This window comes from Panthera onca, chromosome C2 (genome assembly GCF_046562875.1).
Source record: "Panthera onca isolate mPanOnc1 chromosome C2, mPanOnc1 haplotype 2, whole genome shotgun sequence".
In the NCBI taxonomy this organism is placed as follows: Eukaryota; Metazoa; Chordata; class Mammalia; order Carnivora; family Felidae; genus Panthera; species Panthera onca.
Genome location: NC_138347.1, coordinates 97,964,080 through 97,991,292, shown reverse-complemented (window position 1 = coordinate 97,991,292; position 27,213 = coordinate 97,964,080). Strand labels below are relative to the sequence as shown.

At 37.6% G+C, this 27,213-nt stretch overlaps 1 protein-coding gene across 3 annotated transcripts; it reads left to right on the top strand.

The window, feature by feature from the left end:
• LOC132683346 (acidic leucine-rich nuclear phosphoprotein 32-related protein-like) lies at nucleotides 1–27,213 on the top strand. Of its 3 annotated transcripts, none has more exons than XM_060639151.3 (8): nucleotides 2–169; nucleotides 8,228–8,369; nucleotides 12,809–12,902; nucleotides 18,044–18,162; nucleotides 20,705–20,826; nucleotides 23,831–24,028; nucleotides 25,837–25,899; nucleotides 27,039–27,213. In XM_060639151.3, exons 1-8 carry the CDS (start codon nucleotides 144–146, stop codon nucleotides 27,148–27,150), a joined length of 876 nt encoding a protein of 291 aa, XP_060495134.3. In that variant the 5' UTR covers nucleotides 2–143; the 3' UTR covers nucleotides 27,151–27,213. The 3 variants fall into 3 exon arrangements, with proteins under 3 accessions (XP_060495135.3, XP_060495134.3, XP_060495133.3); XM_060639150.3 differs by having other exon boundaries at nucleotides 20,684–20,826; XM_060639152.3 differs by lacking the exon at nucleotides 25,837–25,899 and having other exon boundaries at nucleotides 1–169; nucleotides 20,684–20,826.

The window sequence follows — 27,213 nt, the reverse complement described above, 5'->3', positions numbered from 1 at the left end:
CTTGTGCCCTTGGTCACAGTGAAGACATGGAAGACCCCCCAAAGAGGCAGCAGGTTCTTGGTGGACAGCTCTCATATCCCCTCCCGGGAACACGATGAGAAAGGTCTTTGGAAAAATAGCTTTATGAAGGCCAGAGGAAATTTATGCACCAGCAAGGCATGTCGGAAAGGTAAGAAAAACGAAATGTTAAAAGTAACTTTAGTGGTTACTTGAGAGAAAACAAACATAGATAGCGTTACTGGATTACATTTCATTTAAAAATACAAAGTCACGCAACCTGTGTTACCGATGACAGTTGCTTTGAGAGAGAAGAAAACCCTACTACTGCCCTCTCTCCCAACGCTGATGCAGCTGGCTACAAATGCAATTTATTTGATCGTTGTAACGGAGAGAGGTGGCCTTACTGTTTTAGGAATAGTATGTCTCTAGATACACTGGGGTCTTTGGGAGAGCATGTGCGAATTTCCGTAGAAAGAGGAGAAAATAAGAAGGAAATAGCTATTAGCTGACATCTATTAGTTATTAGTTAATATTAGTTAATATCTATTAACTAATTAAATTTAAATGGAGAAAACAGAACTTTTACCAGCTCAGTAGAGCCAAAGATCAGATTAAGAGGCCAAAACCCAATCCTTGTTACCTGACTCTTCTATTCTTTTTTTTTTTTTTTTAATTTTTTTTTAACGTTTATTTATTTTTGAGACAGAGAGAGACACAGCATGAACGGGGGAGGGGCAGAGAGAGAGGGAGACACAGAATCGGAAGCAAGCTCCAGGCTCTGAGTCATCAGCCCAGAGCCCGACGCGGGGCTCGAACTCGCGGACCGCGAGATCGTGACCTGAGCTGAAGTCGGACGCTCAACCGACTGAGCCACCCAGGCGCCCCCTGACTCTTCTATTCTAAGATTCTAAATTTTTTTCTCAAGAGAGAGAAAGCACGTGAGCAGGGGTGAGGGGCAGAGGGACAGAGAGAGAGAATCCCAAGCAGGCTCTACACTCAGTGCAGAGCCAATGTGAGGCTTAATTGCACAATTCTGGCATCATGACCTGAGCCAAAAACAAGAGTTAGACGCTCAACCGACTGAGCCACCCAGGCACCGCTCCTCACTTTTAAATTTCATAGCTGTTCCATAAATGTTTTCCAAACTATGCCAATTATTAGAAAATATACAATTACAGAGTTTTCAAGTTTCTTGAGCTTTTTTGTCTTTCTATTGGTATGTAACTTGGCTCTCATCTTTCAAAAAGCGACATTTGCACCGTCAGTTTTCAGGATTATAAACACTGTGGTTTCATATGAGTGTGTGAAATTTATTGATAGCTTCCATTTACTGCCTGTAGCTGAGAGAGGAATCTTGCTTAGGTGCAGGGTTTAGAGACTGAAGCAGCTCCCTTACCAAAGCTCTGCTTTTGTTAGCAAGCCATGTATATCTCAAACAGTGCCTCGGTGTTGTTGATTTTTGTGTTAAAAACTGTCATAATTTGGAGAAATGGGCACATGAAGTAATAGTTTTTAAATGGGTAAGAAGTTCTGTGAGAAATTATACACTTTATGTTTCCCAACTTGCTAACAACCTTTAATACACAATACCAGAGGAGATTTATTTGTGAGCCTGCCATGAAATGGTATTTATGACCAATATTATTATCTTTAAATGAGCAAATATGTACAGAATTATTTTAGAGACAGTGTAAAAAGTGATGAAGTGATGCCCAGCCTACAAGTTAAACTTTAGTCTTTAAATTTTGAAGGAAGCAGGAAGCAAGGAGGCAAGGAAGCAAGGAAGGAAGGAAGCAAGGGAGGGAGAGAGGGAGGAATGATGATGGGAGGGACAGAGGGAAGAAAAAAAAGAAAAAATGCTTTCTTAGTGCTAGTATTCATTCAATCACATTTCTGCACATCACAAAACAAGGGGCTTATTCATACTACCTTCCTCTTACACAGTCAGTTTCATTTGGGATTTTACAGTTTTATCCCCGTTCACAAGATCTACTTCAATCACTTATTAACCTATAGTGTTTATATTCTTCTTCTCTCTTGTAGTGTTGTAGGTGGTTGAATTTTCTGCTACAACGCCATATAGAGTAGTAAAACATTCTTCAAGCATTGAAAACCTTCTAAGTGGAAGTTACATATGTGGTTACAATAAAGTTCTAACAATTTCTAAACATCCTCTCATAGAGGAAACATCGTGGTATTGCAATCTCTCTTCATTGCTTCTGGCGTTGAAATATATCTATGCTTCTATAAATGTCAGGGAACCCACTACTTTTTTTTGAAGTTTACGAGATTTCCCTCTGGAGAAGTTGGATAGATGTTTGTCCTTTTACTTTTGTTGTACCTTAATTTGGGGGCCTATTTGTGCTTATAAGAATGTTCACAGGGCTGAAGAACAGGATGAAAATGCATCCTGTAAAAAAAATCAAACTTTAGGGGCGCCTGGGTGGCTCAGTAGGTTAAGTGTCCAACTCTTGATTTTGGCTCAGATCATGATCTCATGGTTGTGAGCTCCTGCTTCGGGCTCTGCATTGAGTGTGGGTCCTGCTTAATAGTCTCTCCCTCCCTCTCCCTTTCCCCCTCCCCTGCTTGATCTCATGTGTGCACTCTCAAAAAAAAAAAAAAGAATAAAAAATGCAAAATTTAAAGAATACAAGTTCACATAAAATTTAAAACTGTCTCATTCAGACAGAACAAGAAAAATGACAACTCTAGTTGTGCTTTTCTCAAGATATATTGTTACGTGGTTTTAGAATCAACAATCTAAGTAATTTAAGATATATCTGTTAAAATCTCAGGTTGTGGGTACTGACATACTTTGGGGATATCTGTAAAACACATAATTTTTTGGAACAATACTCAAAGGGAAAAAGATATGGCACCCAAAATATGCTACTTTGGCATAACGATTACTTTGAATGAAGTTAGTTAGGAAACAGCCAGTACAAGAAAGTCACTCTGATCCTCCTCTGTCTCCCTGAAAGCAGGAAATAAATCTCCCATGTGAGGGACCCTCCCTGCACCAAGAGGGTAGAAGGCATTGTTATCACCAGAGAGAGGGTATTTAGGGCTGAGAGGACTGTGTAAACAAATATTTACTACCCCAAGCCCAAACTTCTTTGACTTGTCAATTCTTCAAAAATTTATTATTTCTGCGGCACCTGGCTGGCTCAGTCAGTACAGCACACAACTTTTAATCTCAGGGTTATGAGTTCAAGTCCCATGTTGGGTGTGGGGCCTACAAAAAAAAATAGCTCTTAGTCTGGAAGAAATTTGGTCACGTTTTTGAGTCTCATATCTTCATGGGCTCCCGTATGTATGAAATTGAATCTTTCTCTCCTGTTAATCTATCTTGTTTGTCAAATTTAACGATTAGACCAGCCAAAGAACCTAGAGTGGAAGAAGGAAAAAGTTTTCCACCCCTACGTTTTATTGGTATATTATTATTTACTCAATGAATGGGTTTAGTTTTAGGAACTTCATTTAAAGCCATCAGAAATTTAAAAACCTGTATACCTAATTTGCCATTTTGGAAACGAACACACTATAGCATCAGATTTCTTCCTGATTTTATAAGAACTCCATTTAGAGTCTTTCTGTTACCTCATTATCATCTCTACTGTACAGAGATGCACAATCACTGTCATATTACAAATGAATAAAATACAGGCACAGACAGCACAGGGAGTCTGGATTAAAAAAAAAAGAAAATAAAAACAAAGAAAGGTCAAGGAAATAAGAAAGGCTAGAATAATATCTCCTTTCATCCAAAATTAATGCTCCAGAGTCCATGGAAATTTTCTTCCAGGCCTTAGTTCAGAAGTGCCTGGTTTTAGCAAGATCCCACAAGATTTGAGAACCTAACAATACTTTTGGGAGAGACGGAGGGAGGTTGAGGATTTGGGAAAAGTGACCTTGGCTAACTGAGAAATAAGACTGAGCTTCCTTCCTTCCCTCCTAAACACAAAGTTCTCATGATGCGGCAGTGAATATAAATGGGATGTTTAGAAATTGAGTCATATAAACACAATTTTGACAACCGTAGGTGTATAAAAGGAGTCCCCTGGCCTTTTGTATGATGGGTGCCCAACAATACCTCTTTCAACCCAGGAGCTCAGCTTCTCCTCAGAAATTAGGCCATCCGCCATTTCCCCCTTCACTCGCCTTACATAATCACCAACTTGACATTTTAATTAAACAGATAGCACCCACTGCAGCTGACAATTTATGAGGCTTATAAATTCGTGACTGAAAAAGGACGTCGCAATCTTCTGACGAAAGGTGCTCATGAGTTGATAAGTTACGTTATTGTTGCTTTCTATCCAGCACTCTCAGCTCAGCTGATTCCTTCTTGTTAGCCATTCTACACTTTTTAAAACTAAGAATAGATGGCCAATTCAGATAATGCCACCTATTTTAAAGACACTATAAATCACTGCTGACAAATGCTGTATACTTTTAGCCATGGCACCTTCTCCATGGCAGCTTTATATTGGAGCATTAATAAAATTAATTGCTCTTTCATAAGGGTTGAGATTTGTAATTTATGATAACTGTTTGTTCACTGCAGGCAGAAAGATTAAAAATGAGTAAACCAATATACCAGCTAAACTGCATGTGTCTGGTTTTATTTTCTTTTGTGGAGGGGGAATAGGAGAGGGTTTTAAAAACAGCTTGATGTTATCTGGAATGGTGTTCTCATGGGTTCTACTACTCAAGGCGTAACTTTTGTTTTCAGTAAATAGTAGCTGCTCAGATTTACATGTCCTATTAACCCGCGCTATTATTTATATGTAGTTAGGCAGAGCGATCGGAATAAGAAAATCAGTATTAATGGTTTTCCTTCATAACAGTTGCACCCTCATGATGATACAGCTTTACAGTTATTTAAAGAATCACAGTGCCTTATGTAAAGCTAATCTGAGTCATCGTGGTAAGAACACTTGATCATTTCTTAATGTGCCTTGGGCAAATTATGCCACCTCTCTGTGCCTCAGTGTCCTCGTCTATAAACAATAATGTTCATTGTGTTATAATAATACAAACAAAATAATCATGTTGATCACTTTATTTGGTAACTGTGAGGCTTACATGAGTAAGCTAATCCATGTAGAGCCCTTGGTACAGTGCCCAGCACATAGCAAGTGGTTAATAAATGTTAACTATAAAACTATTATATTGTAATAGTCATAGTCGTCATCATAGCAGTGATGTTACAAAACAAACAAAAACCACTACCGGTCAGAGTCTACATTGTCTTCTGAATATTAAACATAAGGAGCTGACCATTAGAGATGCTAAGTGCCTTGGCTAAAGTATCTGTTCCTCAGATTCCTAGGACTTACAGGTCTTTCAGCTTTGACTTCAGCGATGTACACATTACAGATGGGGCGCCTGGGTGGCTCAGTCGGTTAAATGTCGGACTTCAACTCAGGTCACGATCTCGCGGTCCGTGAGTTCAAGTCCCACATCGGCTTCTGTGCTGACAGCTCAGAGCCTGGAGCCTGCTTCAGATTCTGTGTCTCCCTCTCTCTCTGCCCCTCCCCCGTTCATGCTCTGTCATTCTCTGTCTCAAAAATAAATAAACGTTAAAAAAATTAAAAAAAAAAACATAAGTAAACTTAAAAAAGTTGCAGATGAAGTGGAAGTTAGAAACATAACCTAAAAGGTGCCCCATTTCTTTTCTTTTTTAAACCAAAGATTCAGAAGTTATCTTACTGCTGAGATTTCTCCCAAAAAATCAGACCAAAGAAAAATTTTATTTGAAATTGAAGACAGAAGTAACAGAACAAAGAAGATTTTGAGAGTGCCCCTCTGGTTTCTACCACAAGGTTCCAGCACACCACTCTTCAGACACTGCCCCCTGGTGTGGGTCCGGAGAGCAATGAGAATGCGACAGATGGAAACTAGACTTTGGAGCCTCAGAAAAAATTTCACATGAATAACAATCAGACTGGTCATCTATTGGTTAGAATCTTCTCAGATAACCTGAAAGAGAGAGAGACAGAGACAGAGACAGAGAGACAGACAGAGAGAGTTTAGGGATGTTAGCAGCCTATTTATTTGTGTGACCAAGCTTTAATTAACTTCTATTATTAATAAATGTCTAATAGTAATCAGGATAATGGCATAAAGAGGACTTCTACTTTAAATCCCCAAGTCATCTGATGTAAACTAAGATGACGAGATGATTTTGAGTTATTTTTAAACTGAATCTCACATTGAAATGATTGTACTTAATCTGTAGCATTATACAAGATAAATACAGTAAAACCCGGTCAAGTGGATCTCTCTTGTCAGATCTTTTAATTATGTGACTTTCTTTTTTTCCCCTGTGACTTCTTTGGAGAGATTGGATAAGTAAACTATGACCACTTCTCATACATTAGATTAAAAACAAGAGAGAAGAAGACCTCCAGATTTTTTATTCACACTGTGTAACCATCAATGGAGTTTAGAGTAACACGACAACAATCACTGATGAAAGATTCAGCCACGTTCATTATCCTAGTTTCCTAACTTCATTTTGGCAGAAAATAGCTAGAATATTTTATTAAAAACAAATGAACCAAAAAAGTCAGCTAAACTTTCATCCTGTTCATCCCAATATGTTATTCCCTTTTCTCCCAGTGTTTTCCCCAATTGGTGACCAAAATTCCAGTTATCAATCACAGGATTTACCTGCCTCAGGAATAATAAATTTCACACAATTTGCTGTTTTTCTTCTAGTGTTTGTTAATTTGTTTCAATGGCAAGGCACACTTTGCGAATTACAAGAAACAATATCCAAACTATTAATGAATTGCTCAAGTGGGAAAGATATGAGAGACATACATTTTCTGACTTTTTCACATAATTAAGATAAAATTCTTGATTTGTTATTTAGGTGCAGATGGAGGAATAATTTTCTCTTTGATAATAGGGTATGGTTTTTTAAAATGTTTATTTATTTTTGGGAGAGAGAGAGACAGAGAGACAGAGAGACAGAGGGAGAGAACATGAGCAGGGGGGGAACAGAGAGGGAGACACAGAACCCGAAGCAGGCTCCAGGCTCTGAACTGTCAGCACAGAGCCAACACAGGGCTCGAATTCGTCACCTGCGAGATCATGACCTGAGCCAAAGTCAGACGCCCAACCGACCCAGCCACCCAGGCACCCCCAGTTGTTTTGTTTTTAATGACACAACAATGCTATTTGTGGAATATGATGTACTGGCTATGCTCTTCTAGTGTACCAGCTCAGCTAATACATGGAAAATAAAAGACATATTAAATTGTACTTTATGAAGGCAACCTCATATACAAGAGATGTGTAGTTTCTTGTAAGCAAAATTGCTACCGAGGCATAATTGTGCCATAAAATATAGAGGGTTGTCTTAAGATTCTTGGAGCCTGAAAAATGATCTATCAAGAGTAAAAAGAGGTCAGAAAGAAAGAGAGATATGTATAGTTTTACTTAACATGAAAAAGCATATTTAGATATTATTTTAAAATTGGCTTAAAATAATGTACAGCGCCAATTACAGAAAGAGAAACTTGCAACTATTCCTGAAGAGATAGGGAAAAGTGTAAGAAAAACAATGAATAATGAACCAGAGAATTGCTCTAGGAGAGCAGAAAGGGTGTTTTATATCTCAGGGGTATAAAAATGGGGATACAGAGAGCACTGGGCTGTTGTTAAGCAAAATGGTCGAGTAATATTTCAAAGTGAGTAAAACTGATTAAAGAACCTGAATTTTTTATTTGTTTGCCACCAATTTGTAGAAGTATAAGAGGTTTGGGGAAATTCCAGGGAAAATGTAAGCCAGATTAATGGGGAAACCAAGAGAAAGTTTAAGGATGCCTGCTTGTACCAGTCTGCCCCGGTAGCTCCATTAGGAATGATGTCTTACTATGAGGGCTGACCTCCTCATTCAGATCTTGAAAGGATGTATGTGCTTTTCTCTGTACCATTAGATTTACTTTTCTAAGACATACAGTCTAGGCAGACCCTCTTATCTTTGGGGAGAATTTGCCTCAAGTGACTATTAGCCATAAGAAATGTGCTTAGGACTATGACAAGACGTCAAAGTCCCTCTGAGATCTAGATAAATTTCTAGGGTATCATTTATCCTCTCAGTGGAAAGGTTGGTGCTTATAATTTGTTGCTATGGCTGCTATATACAAAGAAATGTACATTTAAAGATTTTAAAAGAGATACACAAACACTTTAAGCATTGTCTTTGGCTCAGCTCCTCAGGTCGAAACACAAGCAGTCAGATATGTGCATCTGATTCATCGTATTGCTTCAATCTGAGTGAGTCACACACTCGGTCAGCTCTGTCAAGGAACAGAAGGTTTCATCCACATTCAGATTCTGGAATATCGTCCCTGGTAAATACTTTTCATTTGCTCTTTACCTAATGCGAAGTTCATAAAATGTACTTTATCTTGCATTGAACTTTTAAAATTTAAATCCAAGTTAGTAAACATATAGTGTAATAATGGTTTCAGGAGTAGAATTTAGTGATTCATCACTTACATATAATACCCAGTGCTCATTCAACAAGTGCCCTCCTTAATGTCCATCACCCATTTAGCCCATCCCCCCACCCCACACCGCTCCAGCGGTGTTCTCTGTTTGTTCTCTGTATTCAAGAGTCTCTTATGGTTTGTCTCCCTGTTCTTATATTATTTTTACTTCCCTTCCCTTATGTTCATCTGTTTGTATCTTAAATTCACATATGCGTGAAGTCATGTGATACTTGTCTTTCTCTGATTGACTTATTTCACTTAGCATAATACACCCAAGCTCCATCCACGTTGTTGCAAATGGCAAGATTTCATTCTTTTTGCTTTCCAAATAATATTCCACTGTGTGTGTGTGTGTGTGTGTGTGTGTGTGTGTGTACCACTTCTTTATCCATTCATCAGTTGATGAACATGTGGGCTCTTTCCATATTTTGGCTATTATCAATAGTGCTGCTATAAACATCAGAGTGCGTGTGCCCCTTTGAATCAGCACTCCTATATCCTTTGGATAAATACCTAGTAGTGCAATTTCTGGGTCATAGGGTAGTTATACTTTTTAATTTTTTGAGGAACCTCCATACTGTTTTCCAAAGTGGCTGCACAAGTTTGCATTCCCACCAGCAGTTCAAAAGTATTCCTCTTTCTCCGCATCCGTGCCAACATGTCATTGCCTGAGTTGTTAATTTTAGCCATTCTGACAGATGTGAGGTGGTATCTCACCGTGGTTTTGATTTGTATTTCCTTGATGAGTGATGTTAAGCATCTTTTCACATGTCCATTAATTAGCCTTCTGGATGTCTTCTTTGGAAAAGTATTCATGTCTTCTGCCCATTTCTTCACTGGATTATTTGTTTTTGGGATGTTGAGTTTGATAAATTCCTTATAGATTTTGAATACTAATCCTTTATCTGATATGTCATTTGCAAATATCTTCTCCCATTCTGTACATTGCCTTTTAGTTTTGCTGATTGTTTCCCTCACCGTGCAGAAACTTTTTATCTTGATGAGGTCCTAATAGTTCATTTTTGCTTTTGTTTCCCTTTCCTCTGGAGACATGTCGAGGAAGAAGTTGCTGTGGCTGAGGTGAAAGCCCTTGTTGCCTGTTTTCTCCTCTAGGATTTTGATGGCTTCCTGTCTTGCATTTACAGCTTTTATCCACTTTGAGTTTATTTTTGTGTCTGGTGTAAGAAAGTGGTCCAAGTTCATGCTTCTGCATATTGCTCTCCAGTTTTCCCAACACCATATGCTGAGGAGACTGTCTTTTTTCCATTGGATATTCTTTCCTGTTTTGTCAAAGATTAGTTGGCCTCTTTTAAACATTTTAAAATAAGTGTACAAAGTTCTTAAATCTACCCTTGTAATTGGGAAGGAATGAAATGTTGACACCCTCACTCCTGACTCAGAGGGGAAATGGAAAGAAGCTGGCGTGGGAAGGAAGGCAAACTGGAGAAGAATAGAAAAGGCAGTGACCACAAAAACAGAAATGGCATCCCTTCCTTTCCCCTGCTGAGTTCAAATTCTGTCTCTGGCCTAAGATTTATCTCCTTTCTTTCTGGAATGTCCTTTGTCCTCAAGATGAAATGGTTTCCTGCCAAACTCACCACTTCCAAGACTTTCCCCTCTGCCATCTCAGTGGAACCGTATGTGCTTTTCCCTCCTTTCCTTCATTTATAATTGTTTCATCTAGCCCCCTGGATCAAGATGGCTTACTCCAAATATCTGCCTCTCCAATGATAGGAAACGAGTTTTTCAAGCACAAATGCCATATTTTATTTAACTTTATATCCCCAGTGCCTGACACACAGCAGGGTACAGTATATATTTTTGAATAAATGAGTGAAATGAAATGAAGCAAACCAACTTTGGAAATATCTATTGAACCAATGGATTAATCACTTCTTCCATCAGAATTAAGAAAGGAACAACAAAAAGGTAAGACACAAGTATTCACGATTCCTTTAGGAAGAAGCAGTGGTCACACAACTGCAGCATATTGACAACCTCACATAAACATAAACAGAGAAATGTAATAGCTCATTTTCCTATAATATCAGAAATCCCAAAATCAACCACAGAACTCCTTTAAAAAGGCAAACAGTATTTTGTACAAAATTAGATGTCGGTTGAAAAATGGAAACTTTCTTCTCAAATACAGCTTTAGCTTAGATTCTTCTTTTTCCAGTAAGATCATCAGGAAATAGCACAAAAAGGCAATGGGGTATGGCAACTCCAGGGAATTTAACTTCTAATATATTTTTATTCTATGATAGAAGCAAGAAAAAACAATCCAAAAGCACATTGGAAATTGGGAACGAAGCTTCCATAAACATGTGAACTCAACAGCCAAGAATAGTCCAGGGATCACATTCCTCAATAATCTAAAATGTATGTTTCTTGGTTTTTTAAATAATATTTCCAAAGAATGAGTGAATTCTTTAAAATCATATTAGCAAATCCTCAGATTATCTCAAAGAATTGCTCAAGCATTCATTAGCTTTTTAGCTTTTTGCTATCAATAAGGTAGAGAGATTTTGTTACTCTATTTTTATTTATTTTTTTAAAAAATATTTTTTAACGTTTATTTATTTTTGAGACAGAGAGAGACAGAGCATGAACAGGGGAGGGTCAGAGAGAGGGAGACACAGAATCTGAAACAGGCTCCAGGCTCTGAGCTGTCAGCACAGAGCCCGACACGGGGCTCGAACTCACGGACAATGAGATCATGACCTGAGCCGAAGTCGGCCGCTTAACCGACTGAGCCACCCAGGCGCCCCTTGTTACTCTATTTTTAAATGAAGATATGGAGGTATTTACTAGAACAGCCATGGTCATTAGTGAGTAAGCAATGAAGATAAAAAAATCAAAGCTAAATGATTATTAAAAAGCCACCTCTTATCAATTTCTTCTGAGTCGGCATGTTCCAAATTCTGCTTCACAAGATGCACGAGCCCCCCGTGCTGCTTCAAAAATAAAAGCTTTTATGATTTAAAAAGTCCGGGGGAACACTTTGTGAGTAGAGACTCACGGTGTATATTAGCAAATAATGTCTCTGCGGAGTCCTGTAGCAAAGGGAAATGCTTCACTTAGTTCAGTCCAGAGCCTCATAAGCTTATTCAGTGGTGGAAATGTTTTTTTTTTTGTTTTGTTTTGTTTTTATGTTAGTATTAGTCACACAAATTTACAGCTCAAGGAAAACATAAGCTCTGTGCAATGCTTCTCTGTGAGATGAAAGTGGTTGTTCCAAATACTCTAATGACATTTCTTTATATCAAATATTCTGGGTTTGTTTGTTTATGTATACAACACTGGCTAACAGAAGAATGAATGTATGGTGTCTGTATTTAACAGGACACTCTTTTCCGTGTAATATGCCTTTTCATTTGTGTTAACCTTGAGACTATCATATACCATATAAGATATGGGGAATTTTGATTGACTACAGCCGCCATAATGGTAAACAATAAAAAATTGCCCCAAATATGATGTTGGCACAAAGTCTGGTTGGTAATACACTGTCCAGAACAAGGAAGATGACCAGACCTACAATATTTCTTTCAATACTGGCTGCACATTTTAAGAACAATGTCAATAAATTAGAACTCTTTCCAAGGAGAATCATATAATGATTTGTCAGCCATGATCTGTGAGTAATAACGGTACGACTTAGGAAGAAGATGACAATCGTTATGAAACACTTAAAATAGTAGCCACGTGTGACTTCTATGGAGCCTCAAAAGGCAGAACTTTGACAACTGAAGCAAGTTAGAGAGGCTTGGGGTCCCATATAATAAAGAGCCGCCAACAATTAGAACAGTTATAAAACGGAAAAGGGAATGAGATCTCTCAATCTAAATAAATCAGTTAGTTTCGTTTTATATTTTTACCAAGCATTTTAAATTTGGTACAATAAACCAATATTTGACTATTCCTTTATATCCTATCAAATTTTATAAGTGTACTAGTGTGACTGCAAAGAATTGTTAGCTGTAGCCCCTAATATACATTCAATAAATATTAAAGAATGATTTATCAGAGGTGCTGTAAAGCGGATTCATGAATGGGTATACGTATGTATTACTGTTGTCATTTATCACCAGATGTAAATCAGTTGCAGGTGTTGGAGATGCTAATCTGTATAAGAATACATAATTTAAAATGAACTAAAATGACTTCTATAAGGACACTGTCAGGTATTTGCAGTTCAATGTGGCTGAATGTTTGGCGATGATCTGTATTACTTTTACACATAAAAGTACATGAATCGCGTATGACCAGATGCTATTTCTCCTCTTATTTTAAAGCTTCCATCAGACTCCTTTAAGTTCCTCACTTGGCACAAGGTAGAACAACATGACATTCAAGGAAGTCAGCTGCGTTGCCCAAGAATAAGAGAAGGTAAAGAACAAATGTATGTGTTCTTTGTGTACGTGCTCTGAGTTGATTGTATCTGTGGATTAGAAACATTACTTGGGGAAACAAATATATTACTTGGAGGTAGAAAAATTTTCTTTATCAAGACCACAGAATTATTAATATAGTTAGTGAAGCCACTTTAAAGCACGGTCACATATCTGGTTATGTAAATAATGAATGTTCAGTATTAAATACTAGAAAAATAGAAAGATGAAAATGAGCTTGTAATTCAATGATACACAAATAACCACTGTGATTTATTTTGTTTCTGTTTAGCCTTTTTTTGAAAAATATATTCACATACTTCTTCACGGAATTGTACAAAAAAATTGTATCTTGAGTTTTTTTGCTTATCTCGTTATTGGGAGCATTTCTTCCGTGTTATTAAATATTACCCAAAACATGTTTTTTTAAAGGTCATTTATCTTTCCATCGTATGGATATTACTAAATATATTTAACCAGTGATCTTTGTTGGAATTTTATTATTTACAATATTTAATGATCATGAATGACATTGTCACTTTGATGAATCACTTTAACCTGATTTACTTATATCATTGGTTTTTAAAACATCAATTGGGAATCTAAATAAACCAGGGAGTTTTATTTTATATTTTCACTAAGCATGTTAAATTTGGTAGAATAAACTAATGTTATTCTATTCCTTCTCATTCTGTCAGACTTTACAAGTGCACTACTGTGACAGTATGAAGAATTGTTATCTGTAGCCCCTAATATACACAATGTTTAATTTTTATAGCTTTCTTTTTTTTTTAAATTTTTTTAATGTTTATTTACTTCTGAGAGAGAGAGAGAGAGAGACAGAGTGCAAGCAGGGGAGGGGCAGAGAGAGAGGGAGACACAGAATCCGAAGCAGGCTCCAGGCTCCGAGCTGTCAGCACAGAGCCCGAAGCCGGGCTCGAACTCATGAATAGTGAGATCATGACCTGAGCTGAAGTCTGACACTTAACCGACTGCACCACCCAGGAGCCCCAAATTGTTATAGCTTTCAATGGATTCTATATTATGTAAGAATAAGCACCATCCATTTCTCATGTCTCTTTTGCATATACCATAAGCTGATGAAATAATATTAGACATAATTTCGGCTGCAGTGAGTATTTAGTCATTACAAAACATCAAATATCTTGGCTATCTTCCATCTGTATTTACAGATTTGCAGTTATATTGTATACTGTACCATTGTAATACTGATTTAGAAGAAGTTGCTTTAAATATATTCGCCTGCTCGTTTCCCTCTCCCAGTAGCATCACTTTACCACACAATGCCTTTCTTCTTTCACTCAAATTCAGTTGACAAAGATGGACTAAAATAGCATCATTTTCTGAAACTTTGGGTAAAATATGTCCTTATGTTTTAACTCTGTCAGCTTTGTTTGCAGCTCAGCACTGACTCCTAGTTTTAAAATATTAGTAGACAGTACTACTAGAGGTAAACTCAAGTTGCTCTGTGGGGACTGAGAGAGAATACTTTTCAAAGAGCAAGAAATTATGGGGAATTAGGAAGGTGGGAGGCCAAAGGAAGTAGAGGCCGTATGTGTCACATGAATAAGGAGTCCATCAGTAAAAGGAAGAGAGGTCTTACCAGGGTTCAAAGTGGGCAGCTTCAGCTGGTTCTTAGACTTCAGTGTGTGGACAGATTACCTGGAGGCCTGTGGAAAAAGCACTTTTCCAGGCCCAACTCTCAATGAATCTGATGTGGTTAGCAGGAAGTGGGGCCCAGGAATCTGCATTTGTAAAATTATCAGGAAATTCTGTTGCAGATGATCGGAGGGCCATACTGTAAAAATACTAGTTTCGGAAGTCTGGAGGGATGAAATTTGAATAGACAGTGGAAAGACTGATACAGTAAGGGTGCTGGCATGTGTGTGTGTGTGTGTGTGTGTGTGTGTGTGTGTGTGTGTGTGTTTGTGCTGGTAGTGGTGGTGGTTGATGATTTTGCCACAGTGAGGCAAAAATAAATTGTACTCTGAGCATGGATGGAGAGTTGAGGTTTAGAGAGAACTGAACTGAAGACACTGAGGGATGACAGGGGAATCAGATGTAGGAGTAAACTGACGATGAGTATGTGTAAAGAGAGCACGGTGGCCTCTCTCCTTCCCCGGTTTAAGTGCCAGGTCATGTGCTAAGGTCATCAGTCAACAAAACTAATCCCACATAAGGACCACAGTGGCCATTCATGCAGAGGAATCATCGCTCTGCAGAGATAAGGCACATTTTCCTTCCATAGACCATTAACAACACCCAATCTCTTGCAAATGACTAGTTGTAAAAGGAATGGAACATGATCTAGGGGATTGAAAACATGGGAAAATCTCATCACCTCAAACCATGAAGGAAATAGATGTCCCTTGTTCACTGTCCTTAATTTAGTTTAAGTTTTGTGTGTGCATATGTGAGATAGACAAGTGCTTTTCAAAAGCATTCTAGTAACAATTACCCTTCTTCTAGATTAGATCCTGAAACACCCATCCAAACTACTTCAGTTCATCTCGGTTGCCCCAATTGTACATCCGGGAAGAGTTCTTAAGAAAAGAAAGGTTATCTTGCGTGTGATAAACAGCAATTTCCCAAAGCTTTGATGGCCAGATCAAGACTGACTTGACTCCTCCCAATTAAATGAAGCAAAAGAGCCAACTGTTGGCAGAATTCTTTCAACTGTGGATGCCTTCTATTTGAAAATCCCTCAGCAAGTCAATTCAGTCACTGCTGCTAAGTTACAAATCCAGTGAGGGGACAAAGTACCAGCTCAGAGATGGCAGGTAAAAGTCGACATTCCAAGGATGTCAGATATTCCAGACTGTAGTTCTCAACTGCTAAGATATATCTTCAATTACCAACCAAGTCCGAGTTTAAAAAAGAAAGAATCCAATTTAATATAATTCCTCACAGTGAAAGTGACCTTTGGCTTCCAACTTCAAAGAGATCTTTGAAAGCTGTTTAAAAAAAATAATAATTGAAAGAACAGAAGATCAATAGAACTCAAACAAACAATATAGGGCAGAATTTAATAAGTCTGGGGATATCTCTTGCACAAAGCAAGCTACCAAATTTCGGGTGGGTGTATTAAAGATAATAGAGCCCAAGGTCTGCCCAATTAGGTGATTATCCAGTTTTTTCCAGTTCTGTGACTTTTAATTCCAATCAGCTTAATCAATGAGGAAGAAAACTTAACACAAGGATATTTTATTTGTAAATTGGTTAGGATACTTCAGGGTTATGTGATTTCCTGGGTGGAAACTGTACAGTTCATTATGAGAGAAAAACCAGAAAGGTCAGGTTGCACCTAATCTTCCACCTGCACCTGATGAAAGAAGAGATGTTTGTGTCAAAATAATGAAATATTGGACTCTTTTATTGCCTTCCATAAATCCTTCACAAATGGACTCATTATCTCCCAGCAAAGCCTGGACAAAACTGCTACAAAAGCAAAGTTTGTTCCTGATGCCTTTAGTCACCTCTTTCTTTAGTATATCTCTTTCTTTTCACTTGTGAAATAAGAATTGTGCATTCCAGAAAAATGGCGTGGGGGAAATGTACACAAATGATTCCAGGTAGGATTCATAGAAACATATTGTGGAGTGGGAGGGATTTGAAATCACTGAGTTTAGGATTGCTGTCAGGGGCCCAGTTAGCATCATAATAGACTGTAGTTTTCCTGGGCAACACAATAGAGTTATACTTGCTAATAAAGAAATACATTCTAATGGAATTGGAAATCGGTATTTTTATAAAGCAGTATGAACTTCAAACAAACATAACTTCTCATCATATTCAACTCACGTTGGGCCCTTGATTCTAGTCTTTCCTGTATTTTTGCTGACATGGAAAACTGAAGCTCAGAAAATTAAAATTAGTCATCTGGAGATACACAATCACCTAGCACCCAACCTCAGACTGGAAACAGGATATCCTTTCATTAACCATGGAAATTTTGTGCAAACCTGATTTGGAGGACAACAGGGTTGGGAAATAGTGGGAATGAGTGTGGAAATGGAGATTGAGATAAGATTGTCAAAAACTTTGGGGCGCTTGAATGACTCAGTCGGTTGTCTGATTTCGGCTCAGGTCATGATCTCCCAGTTTGTGGGTTTGAGCCCTGCATCGAGCTTTGTGCTGACAGCTCAGAATCTAGAGCCTGCTTCAGATTCTGTGTCTCCCTCTCTCTCTGCCCCTGCCCCACTCATGCTTTGTTTCTCTCTGTCTCTCAAAAATAAACATTAAAAATTTTTAACTAAAAAAAAAAAGATTGTGGAAAACCTTGCTTGACAAACCAGGATTTTCCATCTCTAATTGGTAGGCAGTAAGAAAATTCTGAAATGTTTTCAACATGGAAGTGTGGCAAAAAGCTGTGTTTCTAGAAGGCTAGAAAAGTCTATCATTTATATTGAAGGAGGGAAGATTTCAAACAAGGAGATCCAAAAGAAAGTAGTTATTGTTCAGGGAGGAGATATGAGGATCTAGACATTGAAAAGGAAGGGGTCAGATTCTCCAGCAGAAAGGTTATAGAACCAAGTGGCTAACTGAGTTGAGAAACAAAAGAGAGGGAAAGTCACGAGTGACTTCATATCCCCAAAGAGAAAATTATGTGAGACTAAAGTTACTCTACTGGTGATTTTCTTATGTGCACAAGAAATAGTTTATGTAAGGTTAAAAGTTAGCTCATTTTTTTTACTGCTCACACTATTTGGGCATATTACAGGCCAACTCATGTTTTCCTCAATTCTGATATCTCATGGAAGTTTAAAAAAACTGGCCAAATGTCAACTGAAGGGTGCCTGGATGGCTCAGTGGGTTAAGCATCTGACTCTTGGTTTCAGCTCAGGCTATGAACTTACAGTTCATGAGTTCGAGCCCTGCATCAGGCTCTGCACTAACAGTGAGGAGCCTGCTTGGGATTCTCTCTCTCTCTCTTTCTCTCTCTCTGCCCCTCTCTCTTGCTCTCTCTCTCTCTCTCTCTCTCAAAAAAAAAAAAAAAACAACAAAAAAAAAACACAAAAAACAAAAACAAACAAAAAAATCCCACAAATATCAAGTGAAGATGTCAGTCCTGCTGCCCTAAACCTATTTCCAAGATCTCACCTTGTGATTTTTGCCCAGGACCCTCCACAGAAGAGTTGCTCTTCAGACAGGAGGAGTGTGTCTTACCCGCTCGGAAAAGAGTCCTTGAAAAAAACAAATGGGAAACATGGCTACAAGAAAACTGGGAGGACTGCACGGTGAGAGCTTAAAAGACAGAAAAGGGTCTCTTTTCCACATTGATTCTGTTATGACCGCCCCCCCCCCCCCATTTTAAGGGCAATCGCTAGCATAAATATCAAAACTTTCAGCATTTCCTTGGAGTTTTCTCTAAAACTAGTGGTGTATGGGCTTCCCTATCTCTTTGTTCACCTCTTCTTCACCATGACATGTTACTTATTTTCTACCCTGTGTCTTATCCTAATATTGCTCAATTTTGGAGAAGTTTAAAATACCCCAGAATGAAATTGTTCCATTTGACAATAATGAATATCAAAGGGTTGGACAACATTCCATATCAGTGAGTTTATGATGCCATCTAGAGTCCCTTGAACAATGCATTACGCCAAAAATTTTCATCAGCTGGAGCAGCCAGCTTGGTCTGAACACAACTATCCTGGAACAAATAAAACTTTTGCAGTGAAAAACAGGAGCTGTGATTCCTTGGTGCTGAAAATGACCCAACTGATGGAGCCACTATCATTGAAAACAGTGCCTGTAATCAGTCAGCCTGGGCACTACAAAACCATGGGGCTGTGATCCTTCAAGCCTCTAATTCTGGCCTGATCAAGTCATCTTGGGCAGTAAACACGTAAATGGGAAGGCTGTGTTGGTAGCAATGAAAGGGCAAATCAATGTCTCAACATTATTTTTGTTGAGTGGGATGCCAATATTTTTGTTTCTTAGAGTGACCAAATTGTACGTGAAGAATTTAGGAAGCCTTCCAGAAATAAGACTGAGTTTAAAACCTGCTCAGTGGGGCCTCTTGATGGCCTCTTTTGTTTCACAGATTGGCCATTTATGTTTTAGAATTATGGAATTAGGAGGTGGGAAGGAGCTTTGGAGAGGGTCTGGTCTAAACCCTTTCCTTTCAAAAAGGAGAGGGAAGTTCAGAAAGAGAATTGATTTGCCAGAAGTTACATATCTTGGTAGTGGCAGATATAAAAATAGAATATTGTTTCCCTACACAGTGCTTTCTTTTCTTTTTAAAAGTAAAGTTTTCAGGGCGCCTGGGTGGCGCAGTCGGTTAAGCGTCCGACTTCAGCCAGGTCACGATCTCGTGGTCCGTGAGTTCGAGCCCCACGTCAGGCTCTGGGCTGATGGCTCAGAGCCTGGAGCCTGTTTCCGATTCTGTGTCTCCCTCTCTCTCTGCCCCTCCCCCGTTCATGCTCTGTCTCTCTCTGTCCCAAAAATAAATAAAAAACGTTGAAAAAAAAATTAAAAAAAAATAAAAGTAAAGTTTTCATATATAATGGATGGATACATTCTACTCTTAAAAATTGACACCATAGGCCTATTTATTAAAAAATTTAACTAATACACCTGAAACTTTGACCTCCACTCCCAGAACTATCTTTAGAGGTAATCATTTCAGTGTATATATCCATTTATTCTTTATAGCTGCCATTTAAACCATGGATATACTGCAAAGGCCAATGGAGACTTCATCATAAATTATCATAGAAAATTTAATTGGCCTTGAGATAACTGTAGTCTAGGAGAATGGCTAAAGAAACTCTAACATAGAAAACTTAATTGAGACATAGTGGTCCAAAAAATGCCTCTCTGAGGTGGTGGCATTCAATATAAAATGATAGATATAATCTTTTATCATTTCTTAAGTTTTATGTTGGAATTAAGACGTTTTATACTTTTGGAAAATGGAACTTAAAGTGTCAAAGTTTATAATGTTTAATGCCTAAAAATATCAAGACTTTAATGATCTTTTTAAAGATAGAGATACCTATATTTCTTTAAAATATTAAATCATTCTTCATTTTTTTAAAAAGGGATGGCCATTTTATTCAATAATTTTATTGACAGAACTTGATGGTAAAATTGCGGAAACAAAAAAGTTAAGTTGACTTTTAGGAATAGAGTTTACAAGAGCAATGCTCTTGTAAAACCACCAAAAGTGGTTTTAATTTTCTTTAAATTGAAGTTGACTGCTGTTAAAAGCAAACATAAAGTATCTACTATCTGTGAAATATGCTAAGTCATCGTTAGGTATGTATTCCTAACTACTTTAAAAGAAAATCATAGCTTTCATCTTTTGAATGATGGTAGTTTACTTTGAAACCTTTTTAAATGTGATTTCTGAGTATTTCCAAGGAGGCTAAATGGTAACTCAACATTCAAATCAGTAATTCCAAGATAGAATGTCATCCTTTCCTCCCTTAACCCCTAGAGAATTTCAGACTCAGTTTCAGGATCCTGCCTTCCCCACCTCCAACCTTGTATCTCATTCTAATCAGGATTAGGTCAGGATCTTTACCTCCCCCATCTGAGAATGAATCTGCAAGGTAATTGTGAGTGTTTGGACGTGTGAGTGTTTTAGAGGACACACACAAAAAAGGTGAAAACTATTGGTTTAAATAACATATTTAACACATATTTAAATAACATAGTTAAATAAAATATTTAAACACATTTTTAATGAAGAACTATTTTTAAAAGTTGACAAAGAACTTGCCTTTTCTTTTTATTTATTTTTCCCTTCAGAATTTGAACCTTTCATTTCAGGATTTGGGGGACCCTTATCAAGTTGCAAATTTTAACAGGATTCTTAGAAGACTAATTCGAGTCGAAACCCTCTGGTTAGTGGATAATTCACTGGTGGACTTAAGTGCCATAAGGTTGCCAAGGTACTTGCTTTTTTAGCATGTCTAGTTACTAAGTTAGAGTCAAATCTTTGCTATGTGGGCATATGTGACTATTGTCTGCACATACCGTGGCCATATGGTCAGGTCTTAAAGGTGATAGTCCTAAATGATGCCTGGACAAGGCAAAAAGGGAAATTTATATGTCAAAATGTCACACTTTAGAGGACAAAATCTATTCTTTTCTAAATTAGTATTAACAGCAATTTTTAGGGGAGGAATTTGCAATCGTAGAATCATACTGGCAGAAAAGTTTGCCATAATCCTTCTATTGTACACTGGAAATGCAATTATATTATATAAATACTGTTGTTGTAAGATAGAGATTTTTAGTCAGTCATATTTGTTGAGCACCTGTGAGGAAAGACTCTACAGATAGTTGGCAAGAATCTTGGCTTCAAGGTCACATTCTAACAGAAGGGTGAGAATAGAGACAGAAACAAACTAAAAGTTTTTACAAATATGCAGACTCTTTGGTCTTCCAAGGATCCCAAACTCCTGATGTTAAAAGATAATCTGCCTTTTTGCTCAGGATTGTAGAGAGCCTCTGTCAGCTTCACCAGGCACAAAGATAGGTGCTGTGAGCTTTGATAGCAATCCAAGGAACAGACAGAGGTCTTCAGGAGAGAAGTAGAAGATGAAGGAAATCAGGCAGCCACAAGAGGGAAGGGTAAGTCCTAGAGCAGGTTAAGATACATCCCTCAGCATAGATTGAGACAGGGCAACAAAAAGACCATCACAGCCACAAAGGAGAGGGAAACAGTTGGAGACGGAAGAAGGGTCAGAATATGCAATGTGCCTGGGTTATCTTCAATCATGTTTAACACCCCTTGGAAACTTTAGGCAGATTTGCCTAGCATTTGATTTTACCTATGTTGTTTTTAACAAATTGTAAAATATCTAAGTAAAAATTCTCAAAAGAAACTTAATATCACTACTATAAATAAAAACTCAATGGCAGTTGATATTGATTCATTCAGGTTTTGAGGTTTTGAGGGTTTTTTTGTTGTTGTTTTTGTTTTTGCCAGACTCTCTTCTAGGGATATAATAGTGATACATTAGCTATATATTTTTTAAATACACATACAACGAAAAAACTTTTTAATAATCACATGGCATGCTCTAGAAATACTGAACTAAAAGATGCTTGGAGTATCTGAACTTTACTTGATCCGGATCAATAAACTTCCAAATCTTTGTTATCTTAATGTAAAAAAAGAGAGAGAGAAACCACAGTCACTAAAGAAAAGACTTAACCTAAATTTAGTGTTCTCTAGATGTATTCTTTTGGCTTTTCTTTCATTAGAAATAGGATATATAATATAAAATTATGTAATTGCAATTCAAATTTTACAACTGCCAAATAAACATGTCAAAAAAAAGGAGAAAAAAGTTGATGCGTGTATATTCATAGCCTCCTTCCTTCTGCCCCAGGGAAAACACCACACTGGGTTTGCTGCTCTGCTCGCCTAACATCCTGCTAACTGGGGATCTGTGACAGGGTGAATCTGAGAGCCTGGGAGGGATGGATGGATGGATGTTGAAAATGAGGTCCCAGTCGTTCATTTTTGCTTTTATTACCCTTGCCTCCGGTGACATGTCTAGTAAGAAGTTGCTGCAGCCGAGGTCAAAGAGGTTGCTGCCTGTTTTCTCCTCCAGGATTTTGATGGTTTCCTGACTCATGTTTAGGTGTTTCATCCATTTTGAATTTGTTTTTGTGTGTGGTGAAGGGCATTAAGGAGGGCACTTGTTGGGATGAGCCCTGGGTGTTATATGTAAGTGACGAATCAATGGGTTCTACTCCTGACACCAATTCTACACTGTGTGTTAACTAATTTGAATTTCAATAAATAACTTTTAAAAAAAATAAAATAAAATGAGAGAATGACTGGCAGCTAAGAAAAGAAAAGACTTCATGGACAGAGAGAGGGGCAGAGAGACAGGAACTGCTTGGGCTGGGTTTTCGATTACAAATTGTCATAGTACTGAAGTGCTTCTAAAGATTCTGTGTAACCTGGAAAAGAGTAAAAACCCCAAATTATCAAATGTGTGATTAGGACGGTGTGAAATATCCATATGGAGGTGGAGTGGAAGGAAGAAAGGAAATGAATAGATGTGGAAAAAAATTACAATGAGATCGGGGGGGGGGGGGGCGGTTCAAACTGAATTTTTCTAATACCATTGTGTAGAAGCACTCTGTTTAGCACCATCTTTAACATTACCAATAATTATCTACTAAGTGTCCTTATGGAGTACAGGGCCCATAAGTAAGTTCCCTGTGCTTTTCTCATGGTATTAAATTCCAACGTGTACATAAAGGAATTTTTCCTCAAGGCAAGGTGTCAGTGACAGATTTGGAATCATTTCCTCTATTTGCATGGTCTTACACAATTAAGGCAAAAATACTGAGAAACATCATATGTCAGGAAAATATATTCACCTTAAATGCCTAACACACATTTCTTCTCCTAAGGATAACTTTTATTCTTTTTTTTATATAAAAGACTTTTTTTTTCGGACTTACAATGCTATTTTTTTCCAATATAGCATTTAAGTTTTCATTTTCATACAGCATTCAATATAGCATCCTGTCAGCTAAGAAAAAAAACAACTATAATCTCAGTACTTGGAGGCAATACTCTTCACAAGTTATTATGTGTCTGTTGTGTACTACTATATCACTGATATTATATGCAGCCATTCACTCTTTCATTTGGCACATATCGTGAATCCCCCATGGACCAAATGTTATGCCAAGTACTAAGTGTATACATTGGAAAAGAAAACAGATTCCTGCACTCAGCAAACTTACAGTCTCATATATTCTGCTTATTTCCTCTGAATATTTTAGTATAAATCTTTCTCTTCTTTTACAAACCAAACTTGTAGAAAATGTCATTGTCACTCCTTTGAGGGGTTATGGTCGAGATCTGGTAGTTAACCATTCTTTTTGGGAGACAAATGACAAGTGTTATATTTTTTTATCCAGATGCAGAGTTTTAAATATGAACAAAAACCATCTCACATCTTTTAAACAATTGCCAAAGATACCCCAGATACAGCATTTATCTTTGGCTGAAAACCATATTGAGTCTCTGACTGGGCTCTCCAGTTTACAGCGCACTCCACTAGAATCCCTCATGCTCAAGAGGAACCCTTGTGAGTTTCACCAAAATTACCGGAAACGGTAAGGCCCCTAACACCTTTGTCATCTATGTTCTTTATTGAATGTTACACTTTAACAGTTGTTCCCCTTTAGCTTAAATTCCCTTGGCAAATATTTATCATATCTACTAAGAGTTGAATGTTTCATGCTTCTGAGCTCAACTAAAGAACTTTAAGCTGACCTTTAAAAAAAAATCTTTAATACACTCTTCTCTGAGTTAATTTATGATTGCTTTAAAAGTTTAGGCTTCTCTTGTAATGTGACTTTACATATACAAAGATGCTTCATTTTAGACTTTCAAATCCTATGCATTTTCTATCTAATGTTTAAAAGATATTATGTCTTTAAAAAAAATTCTACATGTAGAATCCTATTGAGGTCCATGTGATAATTTTATAAATTGTTTATTCTCCGGTTTTATTTTCACTCCTTTGGACCACAAGGGCACCATTAAGTGAATACAAAGAAATAATTGATTGAATCTACCCTAGTGGTTGAAAGTCCTTGAAAACCTGTGAAGAATAAACCATTTAATTTCTTTGTCACTACTGGGACATTCCTAATGATAATGATGCAGTCTACACCTTGGAGTGTGCAGGAAATTCTATGCCCACTGATTTCTCCCTAGCTAATTCCCAGCACCACTCGCGGGAACTTAAAATAATAAGCGACTGAGTTCTAGAAACTGTATTTGCCCCCAAATGACAAGTCAACTCATGTCTTAGTTTGAATCTATCATACGAAGCATTAGATCATCTCTAGGTGCCATACCTGGTCTATGACTACTTCCTTCATCTACATTCAACTTCAATAAAAGACATAGTTCTCACTACCTTCCTTTCTAAAGCTGCCATTTTCCCATGACAACAACAGTAGTCCAGAGGCCTACCTAATATTAGACTCCTCAACCCCTGATGTACAACAAAAGATTGTCAAAATAAAAATTGTAATCTCTGTTGTTCCTACATAAATCTCATTATTGCCGTTGTCTCCCCCATGACTGTAAACCGAAGGCAAAATGCATGTTCTGTGATAATAAATTCTCAAATTGCTTTTACGTAAGTGAAAACTAGCAGAACATTTGCTTTACAACTGAACTAACATTTAACCATAATAACATTTTGAAGTTTAAAATTATATTTGCAACAGTCAGAGGAGGGTTAGCTGGGCATTTCAACACCATTCCAAAAAAGGCACATTTCTAGTCATAAAGAAAATTAGCATTACCTTTTAGTTTTGTTAATTTATATGTGGGGTTTTACCTTGATCCCATTTCAGTGATTTGCCTCCCTTCAAAGGATGCCTTACAACAATAGAATTAAGATTCACTGTCTGAAATCTGATATGCCCTGAGGTCTCACTATGAATCTGTCTTCACTATGATGTGGTATAGAGTTATGTGAGAATGAGGGATATAATGAGGCTCTTCTATTTTCTAACATTAACTCCATTGGACTGAGTCCAAGGTGGATATAGACTGGCGTTCAAGCTATAAAATGTCAGGTTGTATTGACTTGGGTAGTACAGGGTTACTTTAAACAGAAAGATACAGACATTTTAAAGCATGAGGAAAGGACTTAAGTATCCACTTCCGCTAAGAAACTAAACTGAAGTCCCAAGTTCATCCAAATTTGGGCTATAACCTGGTCCTGAATTCACACTTTTAGGATCGTAACAGCATTCATTTTGTTTCTGGGTATCTCTACATCAAGATTTGGACCAGACTTTCAGTGACCCTTTACAACAGGATCAGAATGATTTAAGTGTAAGATTTTCTTGATCATTGTCACCTAGATTGTGACTATCTTTCCCTTCCCCCTTTGTTTCAGATCCTTCAAAAAGAAGAGAGCACAGTTCAAAAGAGAAAAAAACTTACTGATAAAGCTCATAGTGTAAGTCCCAGTAGGTAGAAGGTAGCCCCATTTCCTGGGACACCCATAGGCAAACTCTTCTACCGTTCTTCAGAAGAAAATGTGATCTTAGTTCACCATAGTTTGACTTTTTGAAAGGAAGTAGTGGTTAGGGTTTCCTGTCAGCTAAGTCTAAACATTAGGGCCAGAAGACTTAGATTTTTATCTTTGCTTTGTCACCTACAGGCTTTATGATCTTGGATAAGTGATTTAAAATGGGGAATAAAAACCAACCTAACAGAACTGGTGTGAGGAATAAATATGATAATGTGCAGGAAGCATTTAGTGCTAAGCAAATCATGAAGCCAATGACAGCATTCCAAGGAGGTCAACACCACCCTTAGCTGACATGGCATGTCGGTGTCTTTCATCCCGGGCAAATCCCAGGGCCACAGAATTCCCAGATCTAGAAAAGCTGTCCACTTGAAAGGAAACACTACTTTCTCATACTGCTAGGTATTTGACTACTGTGTAACGAGGCTGACATGCAGGCCCCCTCCTGAACCTGGAAGGGGTACGTGACACCTTCCTGAACCTGGAAGGTATAAATTTAAAATGTGAGCTTCAAAAATGCTGTCATGAGAAAATCATGCAGCACAAGGTTATTCTCGACCCCCTCGTCTTCTTATAACTCACAGTGAGAATTCTTCCTTAATTAGCAGTAAACAATATGTGCTTTCTTTACTTTTTCCATTTTTAAAACCTTTTAACTTCATGATGTGTACATGTCTCATTATCTCATTCTTTCTCTCGTGGTTAGTTGGCTAAATTCTCTCATTTTTTTTTTTTCTTTATAGGGTTTTGTAGAAACTGGACTGAAATTCTCTTATAAAAACAGACTGTAGGCAGTCCTACTTCTCTGATCTATATTTATAATAGGCAGAACCATACAGTAGCTCCTGAGAGGGCAAGCTACAGCAGGGTGATCAGTTCAATGCACATAAATAGTATTTTATTAGAACCCTATTGCATAGATTAAAAACAAAACAAAATAAAATGATAGCCACTCAACTTTCTTGTAACAATAGGCAAAGTGCACTTATTTATAAAGACAGTAAGTAAAATACAATGCTTTTGTTCAATACGGTTACTTTTTCTTTTTTTTTTCACTTCTGCTTTAGAGTGTTCTCCTGTTTGCCAAACTTAAAAACGCTGGATGGAATCCTGAAGCTACCAGAAGATTCTTCACCACCAGAAACCAATATTTTTTCACAACTCTGTGTTATATCCTAATGCAATCTGTATGGAAAGAAATCACCATTGTCTCTAAAAGCTAATAAATATAGGAGATGCATA

Bases quoted from the DNA above. Each gene is read 5' to 3' on its own strand.
- LOC132683346 (XM_060639150.3), top strand. From the start codon at position 144: ATGCACCAGCAAGGCATGTCGGAAAG. The intron at 170-8,227 runs GTAAGAAAAACG...TCTTTGGCTCAG, and splicing joins CAGCAAGGCATGTCGGAAAG to CTCCTCAGGTCGAAACACAA. The intron at 25,900-27,038 runs GTAAGTCCCAGT...CTTCTGCTTTAG, and splicing joins TTACTGATAAAGCTCATAGT to AGTGTTCTCCTGTTTGCCAA.